Below are 17146 nucleotides of genomic sequence, written 5' to 3' on the forward strand. Positions count from 1 at the left end.
TAGCAACCATCCAGAGCACCCTAGCAACCATTTAGGAACATGACCCAGCCATATCTTGACAGAAGAACATCTTAGAACATGGAGATGGGCTCGTTTGACTCAGTGCAGTGTATTGAGGCCCTTGGTATGCCCCCATATCTCTGCACTTGAACATTGTAGAGACATGAGAATGGGCATTTTTTATTAGGGCAGTGTACTGAGGCTCTTTGTGGGAGTTTTGCCACAACAAGCACCACTCACATTTTCTCTTGAAAAGTTATAATACATCTTGTTATAATAAAATTTGTTTTCCAGGAAGAACAGAGACTGCATGCTGAAGAGTTGTGATGCTTGACTTTTGACTAGGCTCTTCAGTCACAGTCTGACAAAGACAGGAAGACAAAGAAAGTGATGGAAGCACAAGTGAGAGCTGATGAAGGATCCATGGATACCATAGCTGTCTTAAAAGCCTTAGCCTGGAAATGGCCTTTAAATGTATGCAAAAAGGTCCCCCCACCCTACCCTACCCCCAAAACCCTTTCATATAATAGCTTTATTACAGCTTTTAAATATTTTTCTAAATGAGTTGTTTGCTCTGGGAAAAGTCATTTTGAGATTTCTGTGGCTATAAATGGATTTTGTACATTATCAGGACTGCAAGTTTGCACTGACATCTAGTGTTAGTAATCTGCTACTGGCAAAAAATATCAAACCCATTTTTATAATTTTCTGACATCTCCAAATATGTTATAATTTTCTGACATCTCCACATATGCTTTACACTCTGTTCTCAAGCACAGATATTGATTTATAGAATTTAATGAAAGAAGTTTATTGTACTAACAACTTTAAATATTTAAGTGCTACTGCAATCTACTTTCAGAGTTTGCTTTTAGCAAATATGTAATTATACATGTACAGATCTGTCATATACGTATACATTCTGCAGTATGCTGAACATGACTGACACAAAACATGAACATTACACAAAATACATTTACATATTGACTTCCTTAGATTAAAGCACTTTGTAAGCTAAAATGCAGCATTACTTTCTGTTGGAACCAGCAAAGCAGTGAGATTATAGACTGATTACCGCTCTTAAGACTGATATAAAAAACACATATGTAGCTGTTTACTTAAAGGCAGCAGTGAAGAGAATTACTACTCTGTTTTAAAATAGTTATGCATTAAAGATATTTATAGATTTACCCAGTTATGACTGTTTTCATGTTTTTAATGTCATCTTTTTAGGCTGGACACAGTAACACTCAACATCAATGATTTGACTATTCAAATGTATTGTATATTTTCAAGCTTGCAAAACCACTATTTATTTTGACTGATTAATATATGTGTGTATTTTGTATTGTTCACCAGTTTATCACAATGCAGTGCAATATCAACAGAAACATTCTTGTTCAAATGCTTTTCCAGATTCATATATTATAAAAAAAACACATCTCAAGAGAGTAATGCCAAATCTTGCACAACAACCTCTACAGACATAAGGCAATTTTGATACACATAGGAAGAGGTTTTGAATCATCTTTATTTATTGAGGTGAGGTTGGTTAACATCGGATGTCTACACTTCAGATGAGGTCTTAAAGTAACATAATATGAAATCCTATTTTGTTTTCATACTAAGCCAAAGTAATCGTAAAATATTTACCCATAACAGTTTATTCTGTATGACATTTTTTCCTGCCTAAACTGTTTCTACTGATGGGTGATAGTTTCAATAGCTGGAGACTGATCATGATAAGCAATGCTCAGTTTCCAGCTGAGAAGATGGCACCACAGAAAAACTTGAGTTTGAGGACATCCAAACAAATGAGCACAGCACCAGATTTTTTACTGTAGCACTTTATACTTAAGACATCTTGGACAGCAATACATGCAATGTAAAGCGTGTACAATACCTTAATGCGTTGTGTTGCAGTAATCATGTGCTATTAGATCATTCACAGGATGAGATGAACAAACATCAGCAAATGAACATCAGCAATTAAAACATGGCAGTAAAAGACATTTGCTTTTCCATCAGAGTCAGTTTGTAGTTTTTGATGGCTATGATGAATACCTGACACTGCGTAGTTGTAATGGGGATATTGGGTTGTCATGGAAATCTACATTTGAAGATTGAAGAAATGGATGAAGACAGTCTAACTAATATTTCCACCCTTCAGTGTTTTACAGGTGATCTGTCCTAGTTTGGTCATCAGAGTTTTCTCTTTCCACTGTGCAATGCATTCGTCTGAAATGTTCAGATCCACCTAAAGAGATCACACACATAAACATGCAACCAACACCAAGACATGTGATACCTTTTTTAAAATACAACTGTGCCCATAATTTTACATACACTTTGTCTCATAAATTTACATACCCATGGTTCTTATCGTATGTTGCCTCCTTGAGAATTAATGACCATTTACAGCCATATGTACGGGTCCCTCAAAAACCAAGGTTATATAAACTTTTGAACTGTATCATTTCTGTAAATTCAGTTATTATTTGGTCTTAGCTTAACCAGTGCTGTACTAAGTAAAAAATAAAAATGCAATTTTTTCTGACCCCTCTTGCATTATACAATGTGTATGTGAATTTATGAGCAGAGTTGTCAGTGTCTAAAACTCACACACCTGCAACTTCTCAAACACCTTTTTTTTGGGTTTCAGTTCATCATCTGGTTTACCCGATTCATACCCTTCAACATAAACTCGATCTCCTGGTGAAGAACCTTCCGGTGGATCCAAAGGTTCCACATTTCTGGGCTTGCCCTCACTGAAAGAAGTCACATTTAGACACATCAAGACTAGAACATTTTTACTCTAAGAGCAAATTCTATGAAGATAGATTTGTTTTATGAAGTAGTTAATTAGAACAAATAATTAGAGTGCATCAGTAATACTAACATTGAAGCACAGAGCAGCATGGCTTGGGATTCGATCCCCCTCATCTTCTGGGGCTTTAGGTTGCATAGCAACACAACAAGCCGGTCCTGAAGCTGCTCCTGGGAGATGTAGGCCACCAGTCCACTCACTACAGTCCGCGGCTGCTCCTCCCCCACATCAATCTTCTCTACATACAGGGAGTCAGCATCTGGATGCTTAAAGGTCAAGACAGAAAAGACAAGTTATTATATCACATCTAAAGATGTTCCTTATTGGAAAAATCTGCAATCATAAAATAACTGCTAGCAGTCTCTACCTTATCGACACTGATGATCTTGCCCACTCTGATGTCCAGTCTGGATGGAATGACGTCCTCCTCCTCTGCTGCCTGTTTAGGGTTCCCCTTCGCTCCTTCTGTGAAGCAATGAAAACCAAACAATGTGTACATGGAAGTGTTGCTAAGTGAGATGATAAATAAAAATAAATTTTGTGTGTGTGTGTGTAGCACATTATAATATATTTTCACTCACTGTTTTTGGAAGGCTCTGGGTAGGCTGAATTGGTCAGTTTCCTCAACTCTGGTGACTCAAACTTTTTCCTGATAGGATCCAGAAGCTTGTTAAGGGCAAACTCTACTGAGGCCTTCAGGTCGCCAGGATGGATTTGCTAAAGTAAGCAGTTCAGTGGTCAACATATGGTGTTTAACTTCTAAGTGATCATACCGTATGTATCCGAAAAGCTTTTGATAAATGTAAATTAAGATGAGTTCTGCTTAGATACCTCTGCAGCAAAGTGCTTCTCCACTTCTTCATAGTCTGTGTAGACGTTATCACCTCCCCACTTCGAATCTCTTTTAATGACAAATTCTAAGAGCAAAAGAAAACCATAGACCATTTACGACTTAACTAGATTCGTACACTTTCTTTGGGTGGTCGCTAGGGCATTACAATGCGATGGCTATGGGCTTCGGTGTGTTTTTAGTACATTGTTTGCTGTTGCAACCCAATATCCTGGTCCTTAGATATGGCTCAGATCCCTTCTTTGAACAATCTCTGAAATTTGTTTCGCCTGTTTTATCAACTGCCAGGTGACTTTCGAAAGTACCATTGATAAGAAAATTGCTGTAGCACAAATGGTGCACAGTGAAGTTTAATACTTAATGTTAGAGGTTTGTTCAAATCACTAACCCTAAGTATGAGCAATAGTAAAACTGATGATTGCCTTAGCAAGTGCCACTATTTAGTCAATGCGTCTTTTTGCAGTCATTATCAATATGTCCAGAATTATTTTCACAGGTAAGTAAGAAACTCACCAGAGTGCAGAGGGAAAAGCACATGCTTAACGAAGGACAGTACTCCATTGTTTTGAATATTTCCAGGCTCACAGAATGCCTTCTTCAGCTTCTTCTTCACCTCGTCCTTCTTATCCAGCAGGTCAATCTTAGATTCCTGAGGTCAGAGATGAAACTTTCAGTATGACAGATCTCAAAACATCATACAGACACCTTGAACACAACAGACCATATTAATAGTATGCTTTGCTTTAATTCAAATAATCAGGTTATACATCTTTATCTTCAAGCATCCTTAAGATTCTTGAATTTACAGTACCTCTTCAGAGGAGCTCATCTTGCCCCCAGTCAGTCCAGGCACCATTGGGTTCATCATATGGATTCGTTTTAAGTAACCGAGAGAGGGCAGGTACTGTAAAGGATGGGGGGGGGGGACACAACCTCAATATACCTGCCAACAACACAGATATTTCTGGGCAAAGGAACAGGATATATATGCTTTATCAAAATCGTATGGTGGCGTGGAAGAGCACCCGATTCAGGCCGTTCTTAACATTTGATCTTTCCAGTGAAAAAACAATGAGAATTCAACAACAAAAAAATCAAAGAAAGAATTCAAACTTCTTTGAACTGATTGAACACTACATTCTTATCAAAGACCTTATAAAGGAAAATAATGTTGTTTAGATCCATAACTGTACAGAGTGAGCTTGCACCATTACCCAAGCAGATAAGCTTCCAGTTTTTAAGAAATTTAAGATAAGGAAATCTTTCATCTTCTACTTTGCGTGTGTCTATGCATTCTGGTTACTGCATGTGACTAGTTACATTTTTCTACAGACGTTTATGTTTGAGATGTAAGCATCAAAGACATGTTTTCATATTGCTATTTGAAATGGAATAAATAATACATTTAGTAAGGCTGAGTGTGATAGACAGATCTGCTAATTGGAACAATATTCCCTATTCGCAATAAAAGGTAAAGGAAGGGATAGTATTAACCCTCCTAATTTTTTTTTTCTTTTTTCTCCCCAATTTGGAATGCCCAATTCCCAATATTTTCTAAGTCCTTGGGTGGTGTAGTGACTCGCCTCAATCCGGGTGGCAGAGGACGAATCTCAGTTGCCTCCATGTCTGAGACCGTCAATCCACACATCTTATCATGTGACTTGTTGAGCGCGTTACCGCGGAGACATAGCACGTGTGGAGGCATCACGCTATTCTCTGCGGCATGCATGCACAACTCAGCGTAGTAACCGCCGGGACAATTTGGTTGCTTAGGAGACCTAGCTAGAGTCAGCACGCCCTGGATTCGAACTTGTGACTTCAGGTGTGGTAGTCAGCATCTTGACTCAGTGAGCTACCCAGACCCCAACCCTACTATTTTCTTAAGAAACTGCACCCTCCTTTTGTACTTCGGGTCATTTTTGACCCATATTGAAAATGAAAATATATAAATTCTTGACTAGTGTACAACGGCACTTTATTGTGATCCAAAAGCATATAATGACCATGAAAAAAATTATATATACTGAATATTAATGGAGTAATAATATTTTTAAGGAATTGTTTAAACAATAAAAAACAATGTTGGAAAACGTTGGCTTTCAATCACTTTTGGCATTTTATCGGGTCTTAAATATATTACAATAATTTCTTATTCTGCTTGTAGAAAATCAACAGTGTACATTTTAGAGTTACAAATTTAGTACATGTCTACAAATGTGTGTGTGTGTGTGTGTGTGTGTGTAGGGGAAAGTATGCAATATGTGGGAAAGATGCAGTACCCAGTGAAGCAGCTCGAGAACAGTATGAGGCTAGGGGCTAAATTTAAGAAAATTACAAATATTTTTAGATCAAATAAGATTCTAAGATGTACAAACAATTATTTACAGGTATATAAAAAAGGTGTCAAATATACAGAAAGTCAGAAGGTGAAAGGTCACATTTAGTTCTTTCTATACAGGTCTAAATTGACCCATTAAGACAATGGAAGGAATAGTTCGTTTTAAATTGTTATTTCTCTTAAACAATTTAATAAAAAAAAAAAATATTCTTTGTTTTGATAGTCTTAATAAAGTCACAACAGTTGGTTCCAGTACCAAAAACTACAGTGTATATATAATGCATTCTTTACCTTTTAAGGTTAAAAAATGACCCTAAAGTAATAGGAGCGTTAAAACATATAAACGGTAAATCTACCAAATCTTCGAGGTACACCAGATTATAGAAATGATGAGACCTAGTGAGCTGTATTCACATAACAATCATACCATCATTTTCAGATTTGAGAAGCTCAAAATACAGTTCTTATAGCTTCACACTTGTTTTCTTTAAAATCGTAATACTGTTAACTGGCAAATAATCCAACCGTTGCATTTGAAATCATTTATTTGTGATTATGATGAACTTTTTTCAGATTAAAATCCTTTTTTGACATGTTGATGGTTATTTGGCACACTCCGTGCATGTCCCTTTCAAATCTCACATATATGTATATATATATATATATATATATATATATACCTTTTCTGCTAATGTAAAGATCTTCCTCTGGTCCACACCTCCAAACTGAGCATCTACTTTCAAGTACTCCTCGTCCAGTGCCTGATGGAAATTAAAAACAATGTCACTCTTCTGGATTAAACAGCAAATCAGATTACAAAACAGAGCACTTAACAATGAAAAAGTATTCAGTTTTGATGAAATTCTGAAATCAATAGAACAAAGTGAATAAAATTAGTACTGAGAAGCATGGAGTTAATAATATATCAATATGTAACAACCAGCATTACATAAATTTTTATCCAAAGAGAATAGATTTTATTTAGATTGTAGATACATTGGTATAGGTTCTTCTCCTGTAGAAGACCATAGAAAATAATCTTGAACCAGACGCAAAGGTTATCCAAAGATGAGCTACGTACCTGTAGTCCAGGATACAGTAGACCACTGAGAAGAGGATGCTCAACCTGTTTGACCACCTCAGCTCCTGCTTTCTTTGCATCATGTTCAGTCACCATGGATGACAGCCGGTACACATCCAGAGTGTACTCTCTACAATGGATTAACAAGGCAAAGAAAAAGTACATTGACATTTGTCCTCTGCTAAATAAATTATACCAACTTAACAACACCTGTATATTGTTGTTGAAAAATAACATATGATAACATAACAAAGTTATAACAGTTTCCCAGTACAAGAACTACTATTTACTGATTGAATGATCCATACAATGTTTTTGATCATCCAAAGTAACTTAGAAATGTATAACTCCAGTATTTAAAGAGAAGGTGGTGTTACCTGCTGAGCTGAAAGTCAGTGCCTTTGACAAATTTGAGCTTATTAAGGGGAACTCCAATGCTCTCCAACATGGCCTTAATGACCTGTTCATAATATTTCACCCGGAGCTCCAGCAGCTCCCAGGGAGCCTTCATGTTGTCCAGGTAGGCATGAAGATCGGCAAAAAGAATGGTAACCTACAGAACAGGAACATGAATATGTAGATGTGCATGAATATGTGGATATGTGAATATAAAGATATGAAGATGCATGTCAAAATTCTTTCAATATTATAGCATTCAAATATTCTGTAAGGAGACAAGCAGCATGACACATAATGCCAAAGACAAACCTCACAGCCCGCCTTCAGGAAGTCAGCGATCTTTGACATGGGCACAAAGTAAGCCACATGAGGCTTGCCGGTTGTTGCTGTACCCCAGTAAACCTTCAGTTCCCTCTCCTTCAAGATCTCCTTAAGCTTCTCCTCACCAAGAACCTCCTAAGAATAGAACAGTTGCCCTTTCCAAATTTAGATTCTTCCTGTTTTTCATACTGGACTAATTTTATAGGCCACAGTGAAAAGACAAATGTGTTTCTCGTCACTTGGTTCACTATCTGGTATAATTAAAGGGATAGTTCAGGCAAAAATGAAAATTCTCTCATCATTTACTCACTCTCATGCCATCCCAGATGTGTATGTCTTTCTTTCTTCAGCATAACACAAATGAAGATTTTTAGTAGAATATCTCAGCTCTTTTGGTCCTCACAGTGCAAGTGAATGGTGACCAAAACTTTGAAGCACCAGAATGGTGATCAATCAAATATTGATCACCATTCATTTGCATTGTATGGACCTACAGAGCTGAGATATTCTTCTAAAAAATCTTCGTTTGTGTTCAGCAGAAGAAAGAAAATCATACACATCTGGGATGGGAGTAAATTATGAGAGAAATATAATTTTTGGGTGAACTATCCCTTTAAATGTGTATGGATCTTAAAAAAGGACTCAAAATCACTCAATGTGGTAATACAAAAATTAGATCCATATCTTTTCGTTCAAGAAATTTGGGAATCACCCCCAATTCCGATTCCTGGTTTTAGAAACGCTGGGATCAACTTTTGGAAACAATTCCAATGTTACCAAAACCATGAATCGGAATGGGACTCATTTATTCGATTCTTTTTCAATTTAGAAAAAACGGGAGGTAAAGTTAAATCTCATAATAAACAGTTCCTACAACGCATTATTTGCACTGTTTATAATAGCGTGAATGACATTCTAAAATTAAATCAGGGCATGTATGCACATACCAAAGCACAATGCTTCAATCCCATTACATAAATTTGAGGGAAGTTTGAGTAGATGTGCCTGTACTACTAAGAACTACTGCAAATCATCTTAAAAGCACCATTTACCACTCACGAGTTCTTGTTTAGAAAGAGGTTTATATTAGAATATACAGTAGTTGTCCAAAACCGTTTGTACACTGAATAAAATGTGCAAAAAATACATTTCCACTTTGTTGTACTGGTTTATTTCATACAATGTACAAAATATATAAATAATTTATTTTGTGTGTGTATTTAAAATGTATTTATTTTTTTAATAATATTTTTAGTTTTTTAATAAGTTTAATGTGAAATTGTGCAAAATGTAGCCTAATTAAAAAATGTATATATGCAAAAGCTTTTAAAGCACTGTAAATATGTCGAGAACGAGTACAGAAGCGTTATATTCTCGCGTTTAGAAGACCAGCACATTGATCATTTAAACTCCTCCAGATTTATTGACGTGAACAGGGAAGCTGATTCAACTGCGCCATCTTGTTGCAGACTCGTGTTGTAACATCGGGGAAGTTGTTATTTATTGCATGCCAATTTACAGTCAAAAATTTGGCATGTTACTTGATTATTACTTTAATATAAAGTAATTCCAGGTCTGGAAATCAGATGTTTTGAAGGGTTGTGTGATTACTTCATACAGATTAAAAAACGGAGCGGATTTGACTCAAGAGTCAGATTGATGATCGGTAAGATGCAGTCATTATTTAATCTTTGTGTAAATATTATTAGTGCTGTTAAACTTTTAAATGTGTAGTATATCAGTGGTCAAGGAAATAAACACAGTCCGAAAATATCAACCGGTTTCACCGAAAGGAATCGACTCCAACGTTTCGGGTCTATTCGGTTTTTTTAAGGATTCCCAGCCGTACTAGCGCTGGTCTTTCCTCGGAGTATCTCTCACCTGAAGGTTTCTGGTGATGAGCTGAAACTTCTCATCTGGGCTCAGCTGTTCTCCCATGTTGACTTGTACCTCTGCATGGGAATTAAAAATAATAAATATTTTATAGAAACCAGAGTACTAAGGGCACTCCTTACATCTCAAAATCAAGTAAACTCCTGTTATACATCAGGAAGTGAGCGAAGATAAACATTTATTACATTATGATGTGAATTATCTGCAAATGCATTACAAATCCACAAAAGTCTACTTGTGTTTTCTGGTGACAGTTATATGTCAAAGAACCCCAATATCCGTCGAATCCGATCCATTATTTAACACATTAAAGGAACCCATTGCCAAAGATCACCTCCTAAAGTGACATATGAATGACTGCAGAGGATGAGCTGGCTTATCCTTCACAGAACTGCGTTATAAAATACTATTATAAATAACTCACTGCAAAGGCGGATGTTGTCTTTATACAAAGTCAGTAAATATGAATAACAAAAGTCGATCAGAAAAATACAATAAAATTACATTAAAACTCACCGGAGCCAGTGAAACGAACGTGTGTGCCAATGACAGTCTCTTCCGGATATTTCATAATAAAAGTCACGGAATGTTTCATTAATTACTGGCTTTGTTGATTCATTTATTTATACATCACATTTATGAATCCATTTACAACATACATTTAGTATATATCTAACTTATATATGATCCTATTAAATAGATATAGATTAATAGGTACTTCTCAAAATAGTTTGCCGTGTAGCGACAGTGTTGCATCAGCTCTGAACAATCTACTGTCGAGCTATTCACCATTAGGAAAGAGTAATCGAGTGAGAACACTGATAAGCTGTTGTCGTCCTCCAGGGGGCGCGTACACACACACAAAAAAGAAGAACTTTAAGATTAATATTTTCAATGTTATAACAAAAACTCCACCAAATTGAATTAAAACTTACTACTAAAAAACATAAACACTTAACTTGGTATTATTTTAATTCAGTTAAACATTACACAATTCAATTTAATTGAGCTTTGTTATGAAATTGAAATGCGTACAGTTAAAAATAGGCTAAAATGTTTTTTATTTTATTTTTATTTTTTTGTAGGCGCTTGGTTAAGAAAAAATCCTTCATTGAGCCACATTCAAATATCAGATAATTTTTTTTGTCTTGGAGTCATATGTTTACTACATATACTGTATCAATATGTTCATTCTAATGATTACATTTGCCTTAGTATTCTTTATCCGGTTTTCAAAAGTGACAGTGATTAGTCCATATTGACTAGCGTAATAAAGTAACAGGTACCATGGCTGCATCCAGATATGCACACTTCCCTATAGTATGTCAAAAACAGTGTCAAAAGAGTAGGTGTCCGAATACTCAGTATGCATAAACAGTAGACGAAAAATACTCTGATGACCTTCTACATCTGCTGAGATTCTGAAGTGCTCATTCTGGACATTGCATGACATATGCAAGAAATACCACGGAAGCTGAGTAGACGTCATATACACTGAATCAGAAAAGTTGGCAGACAACCGCAAATTTGGTGGCTCTTTTCAACTGAGAGGGATACAGTATATACCAATAAAGTTGTTAATTGTGGTTAAATTGCTTTTGTTTAACAAAATCATATTAGATTATTTTCATGGTTGTTGTTACTATGTCATATATTTGGGTCGCTGGACAATGCCCACCTTCCTAGAAGTATGTCTGGGAATGTATTCATACTACTCACCTGCATACCTAAAGAACATACTTTTTTTATTGGCTAAGAGGTGTGTTCTTTCATCAAATGCAGTAAATACTTCAACAGTATGAGATTTCGAATGCAGCCCATGTGACACTGTAGTAGAGCAGTCTGTTCTGCTTCAGAAGCGGCCTTGACATTAATTGTTACTGAAATAATGACACTGGAATCTGCTTGAGCTACTGAATTGAAAATACTCAGCACAGAGTTAAAATTAGACAGTCACATCCTGTGACCAAGATATATACTGAAGAAAAAAAATCCCTAAATTGACTGGATACTTCAAGATCTTCGCACAGGAGCAGCTAATCTGCAGAAGAAATATGATCTAGAGGAAGTTTTTGTGGACGAAATTGGACAATTCAGACAATTTATCAAAGAAAATGAGGACACCTCAGCAAGATCACTGCTGCAACTTATAAGAGCAAGGAAACTACAATCAGTGTTTCCAAATGTTGATATAGCACTCCAGCTATTTATGACTTTGCCTGTAACCAATGCCAGCTGAGAGCGCTCTTTTCAAAACTGGGACTAATTAAAAATAGACTGAGATCCACGATGGGCAGTGTTACAAAATGAAGGCAGCGAAGGCAGACGAGGAGAGCGGATCCAAATGCAGGCTTACTTTATTAAATCAACAAACAGGCAAAACACAAAGGAAAAACCCTCAATAGGGAAACAAACATAAAACTAGAAAAGCACGGGTAGGGGAAACACACCAGGCTAACAACATTTCAACGATTGACAAAGACAGAACAAAAAACCAGGGTATAAATACACAAGGACAGGATGATTACAAATGATAAACAGGTGTGAACAATGACACAAAATGGCAGTGATGACGGCAGGTGGATTGTGGGAAATGTAGTTCTAAACAATAGACTGGTGAGACACAGAACACAGGGGCAGACAACAGGGGAACGTGACATAGCCCCCCCTCAAAGGAGCGGCTTCCAGACGCTCCTCAGAAAAAAGGCAAAAAGTGCAGACAGGCAGTCCAGGGGGCAACGAGGGGCAGATAGGCAGTCTGGAGGGCAAAGAGGGGCAGATAGGCAGTCCGGAGGGCAACGAGGGGCAGACAGGGAGTCCAAGGGGGCACAATGGGCAGGTAGGAAGTCCAAGGGGCACGAAGGGCAGGCAGGAAGTCCAAGGGGGCACGAAGGGCAGGCAGGAAGTCCAAGGGGGCACAATGGGCAGGCAGGAAGTCCAAGGGGGCATGAAGGGTAGGCAGGAAGTCCAAGGGGGCACGAAGGGCAAGGACAGGTTCAGGTGGTCTGGGAGCTGGCCACCGGGCAGGGCCCGGTTCAGGAGGCCTGGGAGCTGGCCACCGGGCAGGGCCCGGTTCAGGAGGCCTGGGAGCTGGCCACAGGGCAGGGCCCGGTTCAGGAGGCCTGGGAGCTGGCCACAGGGCAGGGCCCGGTTCAGGAGGCCTGGCAGCTGGCCACAGGGCAGGGCCCGGTTCAGGTGGTCTGGGAGCTGGCCACAGGGCAAGGATGGGTTCAGGAGGTCTGGGAGCTGGCCACAGGACTAGGATAGGTTTGGGGGACCTGGGAGGAGGCCTCTGGACGGGGACTGAGTCAGGAGGCCTGGGAGGAGGCCACAGGACTGGAACAGGGTCAGGAGGCCTGGGAGGAGGCCATAGGACGGAAACAGGGTCAGGAGGCCTGGGAGGAGGCCACAGGACGGAAACAGGGTCAGGAGGCCTGGGAGGAGGCCACAGGACAGGGACCGGGTCAGGAGGCCTGGGAGGAGGCCACAGGACAGGGACTGGGTCAGGAGGCCTGGGAGGAGGCCACAGGATGGGAACAGGGTCAGGAGGCCTGGGAGGAGGCCACAGGACGGGGACCGGGTCAGGAGGCCTGGGAGGAGGCCACAGGACAGGGACGAGGTCAGGGGCCCTGGGAGGAGGCCACAGGACAGGGGCCGGGTCCGGAGGCCTGGGAGGTATCGACCGGGCAGGGACAGGTTTACATGGCCCGGGGGCTGGCCATAAGGCAAGGGCCGGTTCAGGGGGCCTGGGAGGAGGAGTGGCCACTGGGGAGGCCGGCGGAGCCGCGGGAGGCGGAGCCGAGGTAGGCGGAGCCGTAGGAGGCTTTAGGAGCGGAGACCTGGAAGGCTCTGGAGTCTCTGGGGGCAGAGCCTTAGGAGGCTCTGGAGGCGGAGCCGTAAGAGGCTCAGGAGGCAGAGCCGTAGGAGGCTCTGGAGGCAGAGCCGTAGGAGGCTCGGGAGGCGGAGCCGAGGAAGGTGGTGCCGTAGGCGGCTCTAGAGGCGGAGGCCTGGAAGGCTCCGGAGGAGGAGTCGTAGGAGGCTCGAGAGGCAGAGCCGAAGGAGGCTCGGGAGGTGGAGCCATAGAAGGCTCGGGAGACTTGAGAGGCGGGGCCCTGGAAGGCTCGAGAGGCTTGAGAGGCGGAGCCCTGGAAGGCTCGAGAGGCTTGAGAGGCGGAGCCCTGGTAGGCTCGAGAGGCTGGAGGGGCGGAGCCGTAGAAGGCTCGGGAGACTTGAGAGGCGGAGCCCTGGAAGGCTCGAGAGGCTTGAGAGGCGGAGCCCTGGAAGGCTCAAGAGGCTTGAGAGGCGGAGCCCTGGAAGGCTCGAGAGGCTGGAGGGGTGGAGCCCTGGAAAGCTCGAGAGGCTGGAGGGGCGGAGCCCTGGGAGGCTCCAGAGGCTTGCGGGGCGGAGCCCTGGGAGGCTGGAGGGGCGGAGCCCTGGGAGGCTCCAGAGGCTTGCGGGGCGGAGCCCTGGGAGGCTCGGGCGACTTGAGGGGCGGAGCCCTGGGAGGCTCGAGAGGTGAAGCTCTGGGAAGCTTGGAAGGCGGAGCTCTGGAAAGCTCGAGAGGCTGGAGGGGCGGAACCCTGGAAGGCTTGAGAGGCTTGAGAGGCGGAGCCCTGGGAGGCTCGAGAGGCTTGCGGGGCGGAGCCCTGGGAGGCTCGAGCGACTTGAGGGGCGGAGCCCTGGGAGGCTCGAGAGGCTTGCGAGGCGGAGCCCTGGGAGGCTCAAGAGGTGAAGCTCTGGGAAGCTTGGAAGGCGGAGCTCTGGAAAGCTCAAGAGGCTGGAGGGCCGGAGCCCTGGAAGGCTCGAGAGGCTTGAGAGGCGGAGCCCTGGGAGGCTCGAGAGGTGAAGCTCTGGGAAGCTTGGAAGGCGGAGCTCTGGAAAGCTCGGGAGGCTCGGAAGGTGGAGCTCTAGGAAGCTCGGAAGGCGGAGCTCTGGAAAGCTCGTTAGGCGGAGCTCTGGAAGGCTCGGAAGGCGGAGCTCTAGAAAGCTCGGGAGGCTCGGAAGGCAGAGCTCTAGGAAGCTCGGAAGGCGGAGCTCTGGAAAGCTCGGGAGGCTCGGAAGGCGGAGCTCTAGGAAGCTCGGGAAGCGGAGCTCTGGAAAGCTCGGGAGGCAGAGCTCTGGAAAGCTCGGTAGGCGGAGCTCTGGAAGGCTCGGAAGGCGGAGCTCTAGAAAGCTCGGGAGGCTCGGAAGGCGGAGCTCTAGGAAGCTCGGATACTGGCACTGGCACTGGCTCTTGGACGGTCACGGCTACTGGCACTGGCTCTTGGAAGGTCATGGCTACTGGCACTGGCTCTGGAACGGTTGAAGCTACAGGCGCTGGCTCAGGGACAGTCGAGGCTACAGGCGCTGGCCCACTGACCTCTGGGACGACAGGCACTGGCTCACTGACCTCTGAGGCGACAGGCACTGGCTCACTGACTTCTGAGACGACAGGCACTGGCTCACTGACCTCTGGGACGACAGGCACTGGCTCACTGACCTCTGGGACGACAGGCATTGGCTCACTGACCTCTGGGATGACAGGCAGTGGCTCACTGACCTCTGGGACAACAGGCTCGCTCACTGTGACATGCGTGGGCTCTGGCTCCCTCACAGTGACATGCGTGGGCTCTGGCTCGCTCACAGTGACATGCGTGGGCTCTGGCTCGCTCACCGTGACAGGCGTGCGCCGGAAGGCGAAAGCCTGTCTTCTCCTCCTCCTCCGGGCAGACGAAGTGGGCCGTACTGGCTCGCTGGCCGTGGCAGGCATGAAGGGACGAACCACGGGCGAATGGAGTACCAACACTGTGGGAGGAGTGGCAGGGCTCTCCTCGATGACATCCACAGTGTATGGTGAAGCGCAGACCAGCAGAGTCTCCTCAACGAAGTCCTGGAGCTTCCAACCGTACGTCGTCGGTGGCAACCGTTCCCGGAGCGCACAACTCAGGTTGGCCCGGAAAAACGCCACCAGGTCGGAGTCAGGGAAGTCAGTGGCACCCGCAATCAAGAGGAAATCGCGGGTGTAGTCCTCCACCGAACGGTTTCCCTGCTGGAGGCTTAGCAGCTTGCAGCTTGCACGTAAAGCCGCTGGATCCATGTGGCGGTCAATCGTTCTGTTACAAAATGAAGGCAGCGAAGGCAGACGAGGAGAGCGGATCCAAATGCAGGCTTACTTTATTAAATCAACAAACAGGCAAAACACAAAGGAAAAACCCTCAATAGGGAAACAAACATAAAACTAGAAAAGCACGGGTAGGGGAAACACAGCAGGCTAACAACATTTCAACGATTGACAAAGACAGAACAAAAAACCAGGGTATAAATACACAAGGACAGGATGATTACAAATGATAAACAGGTGTGAACAATGACACAAAATGGCAGTGATGACGGCAGGTGGATTGTGGGAAATGTAGTTCTAAACAATAGACTGGTGAGACACAGAACACAGGGGCAGACAACAGGGGAACGTGACAGGCAGGGCTAGACTGGTAATCTGGCATACCGGGCATTTTCCCGGTGGGCCAAGGCACTTTGGGGCTGATCAGTGGCGGACTGGCCATCGGGAGAACCGAGCTTCCTGGTGGGTCGGCCACGATAAGGTAAAATGAGCCGCCACATTATGCAGAAAAGGACAACTGTGGTGTGGCAGAGGCTGTGGTGGCAGAGGGTTATAGCTGGTATTCTTTCCACTTACATCTCTGTTGATGTTAGTTTTGGTTGTAGTGCCAGTGTTTCTTGATCATAATTAAAGTGCTGCTTCTAAGCACTGCGCCTTGTGCTTGTTTGTATTTGTGTTTTGTTTTTAATGTTCAATTTCTCATTTTACTTATGTGGTGTGGTGGTAATTTTCATACTGTGGTGGTCCACCACTTTAAGGATTTCATAAAATTTAACAGAATAATGTTTAACAAAATTAAATTAATATACCGGTAAATTGATTATATTTGTTTTATTAATTTAATTGTGTTAAATGTTACTCATTTCAGTTTGATGAAATTTTGCTATGAAATTGAAATGTGTAAATCTGCGAGTGCGAGGTCGAATCCAGGGTGTGCCTCCTGGATTGCGTAACCGCGCCACCACGAGGACCTAGTACATTGAGGGAATTCTAAATTCTAAATAAGGAGAAAATGGGATAAAAAATCTAATTTAAATAAAAACAATTGGTCGAAATATTTTAATGTTTCATGTACAAACTTTTAATCTTTACTCAAACTTTTTCAAACTGTCCTTCAAGGGAGCATTTTAAAAAAAAAAAATATGGAACTGACATTTCTGGATGTTATTTCTGTTTTTGGCACCATTCAGAGTAAACTGTAGAGACTGTTGTGGGTGAAAATCCCAGTAGATTAGCAGTTACAGAAATACTCAAACCAGCCCATCTGGCACCAACAATCATGCCAAGGTCCAAATCATTGAGATCAAATTTTCCCCATTCTGATGGTTGATGTGAAC

At 42.5% G+C, this 17146-nt stretch overlaps 2 protein-coding genes across 6 annotated transcripts in view; one reads left to right on the top strand and one right to left on the bottom strand.

Moving 5' to 3' along the window:
• Positions 1-1317, top strand: part of LOC127650129 (uncharacterized protein KIAA1522 homolog) — a 73559-nt gene extending 72242 nt beyond the window's left edge. For all 5 annotated transcript variants that reach the window (XM_052135324.1, XM_052135325.1, XM_052135326.1 and 2 more), the window contains one exon: positions 295-1317. In XM_052135324.1, coding sequence (XP_051991284.1) covers positions 295-317 — 23 coding nt within the window. In that variant the 3' untranslated portion in view covers positions 318-1317. The remainder of the gene's footprint in view (positions 1-294) is intronic.
• Positions 1318-1510: 193 nt separating this feature from the next.
• Positions 1511-10429, bottom strand: LOC127650130 (tyrosine--tRNA ligase, cytoplasmic-like). Its single transcript, XM_052135329.1, has 14 exons — positions 10226-10429; positions 9698-9768; positions 7805-7951; positions 7474-7649; positions 7097-7226; positions 6696-6776; positions 4489-4581; positions 4191-4326; positions 3659-3744; positions 3409-3544; positions 3195-3292; positions 2900-3093; positions 2627-2768; positions 1511-2257 (listed from the first exon to the last, which is right to left on the bottom strand). Exons 1-14 carry the CDS (start codon positions 10302-10304, stop codon positions 2147-2149), a joined length of 1680 nt encoding a protein of 559 aa, XP_051991289.1. The 5' UTR covers positions 10305-10429; the 3' UTR covers positions 1511-2146.
• Between the last annotated feature and the right edge of the window lie 6717 nt (positions 10430-17146).

This window comes from Xyrauchen texanus, chromosome 10, assembly GCF_025860055.1.
Source record: "Xyrauchen texanus isolate HMW12.3.18 chromosome 10, RBS_HiC_50CHRs, whole genome shotgun sequence".
NCBI lineage: Eukaryota > Metazoa > Chordata > Actinopteri > Cypriniformes > Catostomidae > Xyrauchen > Xyrauchen texanus.